The sequence below is a fragment of the Primulina huaijiensis genome, chromosome 2, assembly GCF_012295235.1.
Source record: "Primulina huaijiensis isolate GDHJ02 chromosome 2, ASM1229523v2, whole genome shotgun sequence".
NCBI lineage: Eukaryota > Viridiplantae > Streptophyta > Magnoliopsida > Lamiales > Gesneriaceae > Primulina > Primulina huaijiensis.
This window is the reverse complement of record NC_133307.1, coordinates 4,704,466-4,715,307: the sequence shown is the minus strand read 5'-3', so window position 1 is coordinate 4,715,307 and position 10,842 is coordinate 4,704,466. Positions and strand designations below refer to the sequence as shown.

The 10,842-nt window shown below is 35.0% G+C and overlaps 1 protein-coding gene across 1 annotated transcript; it reads right to left on the bottom strand.

The window, feature by feature from the left end:
• Window positions 1-7,683: 7,683 nt before the first annotated feature.
• On the bottom strand, window positions 7,684-9,141 carry LOC140971904 (F-box protein At3g12350-like). Its single transcript, XM_073434434.1, has 2 exons — window positions 8,218-9,141; window positions 7,684-8,091 (listed from the first exon to the last, which is right to left on the bottom strand). Exons 1-2 carry the CDS (start codon window positions 9,091-9,093, stop codon window positions 7,684-7,686), a joined length of 1,284 nt encoding a protein of 427 aa, XP_073290535.1. The 5' UTR covers window positions 9,094-9,141.
• Window positions 9,142-10,842: the final 1,701 nt, after the last annotated feature.

The window sequence follows — 10,842 nt, the reverse complement described above, 5'->3', positions numbered from 1 at the left end:
ATGGCAATGTGACCTGCACCTCCACATCTATAACATTTGTTGGTCCCTACAAAGCATTCACCCTTGTGCGGCTTGCTGCATTTGGGACATAAAGGCCTATTCGTCTCAGACTGAACCACAGGAGCTTTACCTCGATGTTCTTCTCTTCTTTTTCCTTTATATCCCCCTTTCCAATTTTGATTCGAAGTTTGGCTCTTTTGATTAAAGCTATGTCTTCTCAATTGCCTTTCCTTCTCAATCTCTTTCTCGTCCTGTTCCGCTAGAAGAGCTTTCTCCACGATCTCTTTATACGTTGCAGCTTTAGACATTCTGACATCCCTCCTGATCTCGGCTCTCAAGCCTCTCATGAAGTGTTCCCCTCGATCTTTGTCATTCGAAGCAATAAAAGGAACGAACAGACATCCTTCTTCGAACTTCAATATATAATCATTCACATTCAAGTTGCCCTGCTTTAGTTCCAAGAACTCCTTCACTTTCTGTGTCTTGACTTCCGTAGAGAAATATTTGTCATAAAATAGCTCCTTGAACTCATTCCATTGGAGGGTTTGAACATTAACAGTTACCTTCGTGGCCTCCCACCAAATGCGTGCAGTCTTGGTCAAAAGAAACACTGCACAACTAACTCGATCATTATCTTCAAAGTGCAGGTAGTCAAAGATTGCTTCAATAGCTTTAACCCATTCCATAGCTGCAAGAGGATCCACACTTCCCACGAACTCGGGTGGATTCATTCTTTTAAACCTGTCATACGCTCCATCTGAACTAGGCTCCTGTCTCACAAGGCCTCTACCTCTCCCATGCACTGCGTTCTGCAATCTCAATAACTGTTGGATCTGTTCTCCATGAACTTTGGCTTGCTCCTTGAGCAACTTACTAAACTCATCAACGACTCGTGATGAGGAACTATCTTCTCCCTCTACAGCTTTCCTCTTAGGTGGCATCTCCTACATTGCATCTCAGTTTAAAATCATTTTAAATCATCTTTATACAATTAAAGATACATATCATCATATCAGTACATCAATGAGATGCAGAAATATACATACCGAAGTGTCGCAAACAGAAGAAGTCGTGTGCCAAATCATTGGTCCCAAAAACATTTGCTCTGATACCACTAAATGTAACACCCTTATCCATTTCAAAAAAATAAACTCTATAATGCGGAAGCTTTAAAATATAGACTTGGAGGAAAGTATGAGCTTTAAAAATTTTGGCAGAGTTTCCCCATAAAAAGAACTTGCCACCTGTCTCAAGCAAAATATTTCAAATAATGTCAATAAGACCACATTCCATATAACAATCAAAATACTTACATTAATAATCAAAAGTAGCAAATGACGTTATCAAAAACCATTACAAATCAAGTTTGCACTCCAAAATAACTTTTCTATTTTTAATACAAAATATACTTCATTATCATTTCCTCCAAGATTGGCACTGGTTCTTCTTCTTCTGTTTTGACACTCCGTCGTATCTATTCTTTGTTACCTGCATCTGCATCTCATGAACATAACTGAAATGAGTTATAAAAACTCAGCAAGTAGACCTTTAAATAACAAGTACATATACCATAGTGTAAAGAAGGAATCCATATCATTTCTTAACCACAATATGCCATCAATCAATAAAATCCATAAATAACAATTATAAGATGGCATCTATAGAACAATTCATTTCTTTTCATTTGTATGGCATTGATAGGTCATCCGTCGATGGTATACATGTACGTCTCAGTCAAAATCAGTCACAGTACATGTCATTATGTTGATCAACTTCCGTCGTGTGGGTTTAGAATTACCAAAGGTAACACCACTATACCATATAACCATCTAGCCATAAAAACATTCATTGAAACATTTTATCAAACACGTGGTGTGCGTGCTAAAACCTTAGCTCCTTTACTTTGCCATTGGCATCAATTCCATTTCTTTTCAATATATCAATACATACAATATACATAATCAATGAATTAAAGGAGCTAAAATCAATAGAAACTTCATTTGTCATATACATAGCTCATGAGATGCATTCAAAGGAAAAGTCTACTTACAACCCAATACACAAGTGGTTGCTAAGCTCTTGAGGGATTCCTACAATACAATAATAATAATAATACCATCAATCATTAAAATAACAACCTTACCTCAACATTCAAACCAAACAACCCAATATTTTCCTTTCAATCACTAACCCAAGGAAACAAGCTTTCTTATCTTGCTCCTAAACTCTTGAGGAGAAGAACTTCTAATCTCCAAGCAAAGATTAAGGTTTCAACCAAAGATTAATTTCTTGGAAGAAGTTGGATTGAAGAGAAATGAGGAACCCTAGCTTCCAAACCGATGGAGAGAAGAGAAGAAATGAGGAAAAGTGAGTAAAAAGTGATCCCATTCGATTTTATGCCATCCCAAACCTCAAAACACGCTTTTTAACTTGCTGGGCGCTCGGGCGGTCACATATTACCGCCCTAGCGCCGAACTTACTGCCCAAAACTCAAAAATTCAGAACGGGGCGCGCTCGGGCGGTCAAATCTTACCGCTCGGGCGCCGCTCTGCGCACAGCCACATCAAAGATCGCTTCCGAAACGCCTCTTCCCTTCAGAATTAGGAAAAGTAGTAAACATGAAAGTTGTAGCCCTATGTCTTGGCTTGCATCTCCAATTGGCCTCATGTCATTTGAAGGTCTGAGTAAAAAGTTATGCTCAATCTCCCAACATGTGTCAGTACAGGAACGACGATACACACGACAACATTCGGGCCACTTTTGGCACGTCTTCCCTAATGATTTGAACAAAACTCAAAACATGAAAGTTATAGCCTTATATCTTATCTTTCTAATGGAAGTGGCCTCACATAATTTGGATCAAAATACAAAACATTATGCTAAAAACCACAACTACTGCCACAGTTTCATACCGTTTCAGCACTTCCATTACCTATTTGGCTCAAGATCAACTTTCTATTCTACCCATCCATTATCTATTTCATTTTATAACATTCATTACTATTCTTATCATAATGTAAAGCCATAAACCATCACCATAAAATACCGTAATTCATAATAAATGAAATTAACGATCGGTTATTACAGTTTTGCGGAAAAAGACAAAGAGAACTTGGTTTGCAGGTTGAACAAATCTATGTACGGTTTCAAACAAGCACTGATGTGTTGGTACAAGATATTTGATTTCTATATGATGAGCCTTGGATACAACATATTGAGTGCATACCCTTGTACGTATTTCAAGAGGTCCGGTGATGATTATATGATTTTGCTGTTGTATGTGAACGACATGTTGGTAGCAGACCCCAACAAAGATCAGGTCCAATGATTGAAGGCACAGTTGGCCAGGAAATTTGATATGAAGGACTTGAGACCAGCAAAACCAGATTCTAGGAGCAAGTGCACCGAGAGAGAAGAAAGAGAAAGATTTGGCTTCCCAGAAAAATTATTTAAAGAAAATCTTGCAACGCTTCAACATGCAAGATAGTAAGCCAATTTTGACCCATCTTCTTATTAACTTCAAGTTATCTTTTGAGATGTGTGCTAGCAGTGAAGCAGAGAGGATGAAGATGTCTCGAGTGCCATATGCATCAGTAGTGGGAAGTTTGATGTTCGGCATGATCTGTACAAGACCGGACATTGTTCAAGAAGTGAGAGCAGTTAGTCGGTATATGACGAATCCTAGACGAGAGCATTGGAGTACTGTTAAGATGATCATTAGATACATTTAATGTACCTCAAATGCTGCATTATGTTATGAAGGATCAGATTTTACACTCAGGGACTATGTTGATTCAGATTATGCAGGTGATCCTGATAAGAGAAAATCTACTATTGGTTATGTGTTTACACTTGCAAGGAGAGCAGTAAGCTGGGTTTCAAAACTACAAACAGTTGTGACATTATCTACAACGGAGGCAGAATACATGGCAGCTACTCAAGCTTGCAAGGAGGCAATATGAATTATAAGGTTATTGGAGGAGATTGGGCAAAAACAAGATATCGTTTCTTTGTTTTGTGACAGTCAAAGTGCCTTGCATACCGCAAGGAATCCAGCCTTTCATTCCATAATGAAACAAATTGGAGTCTAATTTCACTTTGTGCGAGAAGTAGTAGAAGAAGGAAATATGGATATGCAGAAGATCAATACAAAAGATAACATAGCTGATTTTCTGACCAAGCCAATGAACACTGATAAGTTCGAGTGATGTAGATCCTCAAATGGCCTAACAGAAACATAAGCAGCAGGTGATGGCAAGATTGAAAGAATGTGTTGAGATGTGTTTGATTCTCAATCAAATCTTCAAGTGGGAGAAATGTCGGCAATAATAGAGGTGCAATTAATGAGCACACATTTGTTGAAAACATAAAAAGATGGAATTAGCGTTTTGAAAATTTGCAAATGGAAGGAAATTTCCTACAATTGGTTTCACACCTACGGGGGAGCTCTATTTATAGAGCTCCCTCCCCTCATTCTGAAATCATTTTTTCTTCGAGTATTTTTCTCATCATATAGCTTATGCACGAATGACAGAAGCTTTTAAAAAGAGTATGTACAACATGTTCCACATTTTAGAAAATAATTGAGGCTATGGGGTTTTGCTTTAAAATGAAATCTAAAGTTTTTTTTTGATGTTTTGGTATGAGATGATTGATGGGTGTGGTGCGTAAGTAATCTTTTTTGCATAAAAAAAGTAATATTTTCATGGATGATCTAAATAGAATATTCATATCATAAAATTGACCCTTGAGACTGTCTCACAAAATTTTTTGTAATTTAAAATTATGCACGTGTCTAAACTCATGTTTTTATGATTTTTCTGGTAATTAATTTAGTTATTTTTTTTTTTGGAATGTTGAATTGGGAGTACTAAAAAAATACAAGAAAAATTCGATGAAGAGTTATAATTGATATTCCAAAATTTTAAATTATTGAGTTTTTTATTAATGAAATTTGGGGGGAAAATGTTTTATACATGAAGAGGAAAAGGATAATGTGCAAGGCATGTATAAAAAACAATGGTATTGATGATGTCTTTTTATGACATTAGGGAGTGTTATCTGAGGTGTGTAGTCAAAGATTTTCTAACATAGGATCAATGTGTAAGTGAAAATAGGATTTCTTTATAGTTTCTCCCTAATATATTGGACTCTTGGAAGATTTTTGAAATAAAGAAAATATTATACGTATAATAAAAGTTATAAATAGAGTTACAAAATGTATTTGAAATGATAAAATTATTTTTGTATTTTATTTGAAAAACTCTTTCAAAAATATATTTATGGTAGTTTTGTCATTTTAAATATATTTTGTAACTCAATATGTAACCTCATTATACAAATAAGATGACCCTGTAAATAATTACAAATTTTTCACTCAGTTTCAGAAAATTCAACAAATATAAGTGTTTTTACGAAAGAGAGTTTTTTTAACAAGAAATATGATTAGTAAAAGAGGTAATAAGCTAACAAATGGTTGATCAAGATAAGGGGCCTAGCTTCACTAGGTGTTAGGGTAAGCTTTGGCCAGCCTAGTTTTGAATTTAAAGTGTACATATATTTATGTATTTTAGGAATTTTAGTCATCAGACTAAATTTTTATACACTATGAGTTTAAATAATGTAACATTTGAGTTTATTTTATACCGAGATTACCGTACCGAAAAAATGCTGAATTTACCGAATTTTCGGTACGGTAAGGTAACAATACCGAATTTTTCGGTACGGTAACGGTATGCAATTTGAAAATTTCGGTATATACCAAAATACTGAAAAATTATACAAAAATTTTAAAATTACAATATTTTAAAACAATAAATTTATAAAAATTTTAAAATGTAAGGTTTTTTCGGTATAAAACGGTATATACCGATACCGTACCGAAGTCTCGGTATACCGTACAATTTCGGTATAATCGGTATGCTAGTTATATGTACCGAAATTTTCGGTACGGTATCGGTATGAATTTTCTTATACCATAATTTTCGGTATGGTATGGCCCTAGATACATATATCTTAATTTATACTAGTTATTCTGCACACGTGGTGCATGTGTGTACAATTTTTTTTATAATTACCGATTGACTAAAGTGAAATTTGACAAATTATTGAGAGATTAAAGTGCTATTTGAATTGTTGAAAATAAAAATAAAATAAAAATAAAAGTGTTTGTTGAAATAAAAACAAAACAAAACAAAAAACAAAAGATATGTATTGGACTGCCCACAATTGGGTAATGCGTTAATGTCTCCACGCTCCAGTTGTTCATTTCTTGGTGTGAGAGGAGTGTGTTAATTAGATGTCTCATATCAGTTGGATAGAGTTCATGAGAGTTGCATATATGGACTTGGACAATCCTCCCCCCTTGAGTTAGCTTTAGGGGTTGAGTTAGATCCAAGTCATAATCTTAACATGATATCAAAGCTCATGTCTACCGTTATGTGTTAGACTACCCATAGTTGGGTCACCCGTTAATGTCTTCACGCTCCAGTTTTTCATTTATGAACTTGAGAGGGTGTATTAAGATGTCTCATATTGGTTGGATAGAGTTCCTAGGAGTTGCATATATGGACTTGGACAATCCTCTCTTCTTGAGCTAGTTTTTCAGTTTGAGTTAGGTCTAACTCCCAATTTTAACAAAAAAATAAAGTAGTATGACCCTCAATTCTTCAAAATGGAACTGAAAAATTTAGTCGTTTCTTTTTATTTTTGTTTATGTATATTTTAATGTAGGTAAGCTTTATTCTTGTCACATGAGCCGTGTAGAAGAGTATGAGTGTCACATAAGCAATATTATGTGAATTTAGTGTTTTCTTAAAAAAAGAATAAAAAAAATTAATTTATTGAATGAAAACTAAACTCTGACAAATTAGAAGACTTAAACCCAAAACTGACTAATTTATAGGACTAAAATAATTTTTTCTTTTAAGAACTACAGCTTTCGTTGAATTTTCCTTGTCTTTTTGAAGAGGAGCATGCATACAAGACTCGCCTTCATCTATGGCACCGGCCCGTTGCTAAATGTAATCAAGCTGAAAGAGATCGTGAGACAACATTCGAGGGTGAAGATTTAGTTTTATTGCACATTTGCTACTCCTTTTCACCTCATTACCCATATCATCCGTGTTCATTTGACAATCCCGATAGGTTTGTCTTCGGTTTTCTACAAGATGATTACATCGTTGATCTGAAATCTTTAGTTAAATATGGGCGCCTTCTTGATTTTATATGAGGTAAGGTTCGAATGAATAATGCATCTAAAGTGTCTGTAAAATGTCCTATCGACCTGTGGTTGAAACATATGGACAAATAAAGTTTGAGAATCTTAAGTTTGATGGTCTTTTCATGTTAATTCTACTTCATGTAATAGATTTAGGTTTTGTTTGAACTGGTGTATTTAATTTCAATGGAGTGATTTGAGGATATGAAATACATCTTGTTAATTTGTCTTTGAAATTTATCACAATTACTATTGAAATTGCATAATTTGATACGAAATGGATCCGAGGATTTGGATTTGAGAGAATATTTAACATTTAATGAATTTGAAATCTATCACAATGACTTAAGAATGACTATTTGAAATCTGAAATTTATTATCGACCGGATTCGCTAAATCTGTAAATGGACATTGTAAAATCAGCTATTTCAAATCTTATACCCAAAAATTCGAGTACTCGATTGCTACCCAAGAATTCTTAAAGTCGAATTATTTTCACTTCGTTTTGAATCTTTTTTTTTTTTTTTTTTTTTTTTTTTTTTTTTTTTTTTTTNAGATGAGGGATATGGGTTATAACCTGAATGCGCGTAAAATATTCGCAACACATTGTGGTGGTCGGAAGATGTTGTCGCATGATTCTGTCCAGCTTGATTAGCTTCCACACGAGGTCGAACATGAACACGAGTATTGTACGTCGATTCCTCCTCCGTAGAATACGGAGATTGGACGTAAGCTGAACATGAAGCTGTGAATACTGTGTCACGGTAAGTATCGAGTGTGCAGGAGCCGTCAACCTTTTCGCAATAAAACAAGCCCCACTCCTCGCGATAGGACACTAGATACAAATTCAAGCTTCTGTCAGGGCATATACCCTACAACAAAAAAGCAAATACAAAGCATTAAAACATTAACCTCCACCAAAATGGAGCTCAAATCAAGTTTTGATACTGATGGGAAATGTATAAGAGGAGGAGACTATTGATCAGTGTCAAAGTTACCTTCCAAAGTCCTTGTAACGGTCGAGAAGGAGCGGGAGAGAATTCTATTATTTTCTGAAATTGTTTAGAGTCCCATCGGCGCACTCGCCTCCACTTCTCTGTCTCCCTATGCCTTTCCCCCGTCCTTTCCCTTTTCGATTTCTTGCCACCAGTGACACTAAGCTTGCTTCCTAGTGTCTCGTAAATCTGTGTCATCAATCCATCAGGAGGAGATTTGTAAACACTCTCGTACTCCTCCCGTCCATTCCGAGTGCTCAATCGCTTCCTGAACTCGAAAAATTGAGGATTCTCCCACACGGACAAGAAATAATAGCTACCGACAGACAATTGAATATCCACGAGAATCAGTTCACTGCGCAGTTTCTCAGAATCTAGCCTCAACATATCCTTCTCTGTTAACGAAACATTCCCACTGGTGTCTAGATAATTTAGCCCTTTCCCGTTAGACGTAGCGGTGATCCACAAGAAGGGTTTCTTTGTCACGTCGTATCCTCCACATTTGGACGGCGAAATCATGTATCCGGTGATATAAAAAGAATCCCATTCGAAGCATACTAGAGATGGAGATAACGATTGGGATATTTTCATGTAATCATCCGAGTGCCAAAATCCTATAAGGTTCTCGTACTTTTCAAGCAAGTGGTAGAGGTGTCTGTATGAGATCTTTCGGCCACCCCAATTCTGGATTTGGGTTTGGGAGCCCCACCGGCGTCTGCACTTGAGAAACCAAAGCCGCTCGTCGTCACGGCAGAGAGCTAGGAATCTTGTGGAGGTGCGTGCAAACAACTCTAGCTCCCATGGGTTGAGAAATGAGAGGATTCGAATCTGCACATCCTCCGGGAAATCGTTGAATGAAAATGGAAGAATTAATTCCATTTTTCAGACAAACTTCTTCTTTTTCTGCTAGCTTTGATTTTCAACCACAGAGTTTAGATCTATTTATATATATATAATATTCAAATACAGCTGGTTTAATTTGAGACTTACCCACTTCCTGGTTGACATTTTCTTACCATGAAATACATTCAACTTGCATAATTTTTTTTATACAATGTTCGTTTATTTTGCATAAAAATGGTTTTATTTGAAAATTCCTCAAATAGATGACTGAAAATATTTTGAATTAATATATATTATCTATTTGTTATTATGTTAAATTAAAGGTTCACAAATTAAATGTCCCTCTATTTGGAATTTACCATAACTAAAAAAGAACGTAGACGTCGAGTATTTGAGGACTCATTGAGAAACCATCAATTTAACGTTTTTTTCATGTATAATTCATTCAATCGATGGTTTACGAGGCGAAGTTCACTCTGAATGAAAATAGAATTGATTCCATTATTGTTAACAGAACCTTTTTTTTCACCAGCTTTGATTTTTTTTACTACAAAATTCGATTGATGCAAGTTGAAATATTTGTAATAATATTTAATGCCTAAAGAACGAACTGTTCCACGGAATCAAAACCTAGTCCCCAAGAAACGTGTACAGCAAGAACTTACAAATATTTTAGTCTCGAATTATCTGTTATTCCATTATTGAAACATAATATAATCGAGATATTATGATATAAACATGTATATTATATTAAAAATTGTTCTATGCCCGTCAATTATATTTTAGTTTGAGTAGGTTTCTTGTGAGACGGTCTTACGAATCTTTATCTGTGAGACGGGTCAACCCTATCGATATTCACAATAAAAAGTAATACTCTTAGCATAAAAATTAATAGTACTTTTTCATGAATGACCCAAATAAGATATATGTCTCACAAAATACGACCCGTGAGACCGTCTCACACAAGTTTTTGCCTTTTAGTTTATAATAATTTAAGTTGATTGACTAAATTTACGATTATACTTTTGATGAAAGGTGCAAAATTTAATGTGGCCGGGTTCTAATTTTTTTTCAATTATTATAAATCTAAAATATTTGGTCTATTAATAATTTTTCATTAATGTTTGTGGTGAGCGTCTCATTGTATTCATCATCATCATACCTTGTTTTTCAGAGTTTGTCACTCCGTGGATGGAAATCTTGGAATACAAATTTTGAATATTTTTTTATATTTCCAAAAAAGTAAACATTGAATTTAATTATTTTTTTATTCAAGACTCACGATGTACATCCTTGTAGACACAATTAAATGACCAAGTTTCATATTATATTATTATATTTTAAAGGTCGAAAATGTCAGAGATGTTTTTCATGAGCATGCAAAGGTTGTTCAAAAATGAACCAATTTGTGAAACTAAACTGAACCAAACTTCTTGATTTGGATCAATTTACAGTCTGTCTATCACGGTTTGTATTAGTTTTAAAATCAACCAAATCGAGAAAATTAGTTCGATCCAAGTTTTAGATAAAACATTGCACGATGCACAACTGCAAGCTGTTGAAAGTTCAAGATTATCTGCGGCGTACATGTGCACGCTGTTAATACTATTATGAACGCCGGTAATACAATTATCCGCAGCGTGTAATGTACGCCGTTAATATTCATAATATTTCTAAAATTAGCGACGGCGACGTTTAAAAAACCGTCGCTAATTTTAGCGACAGTTAATAAACCATCGCTGATTTAGCGACGGTATATCATAATCCGTCGTTAATTTTTTCGTT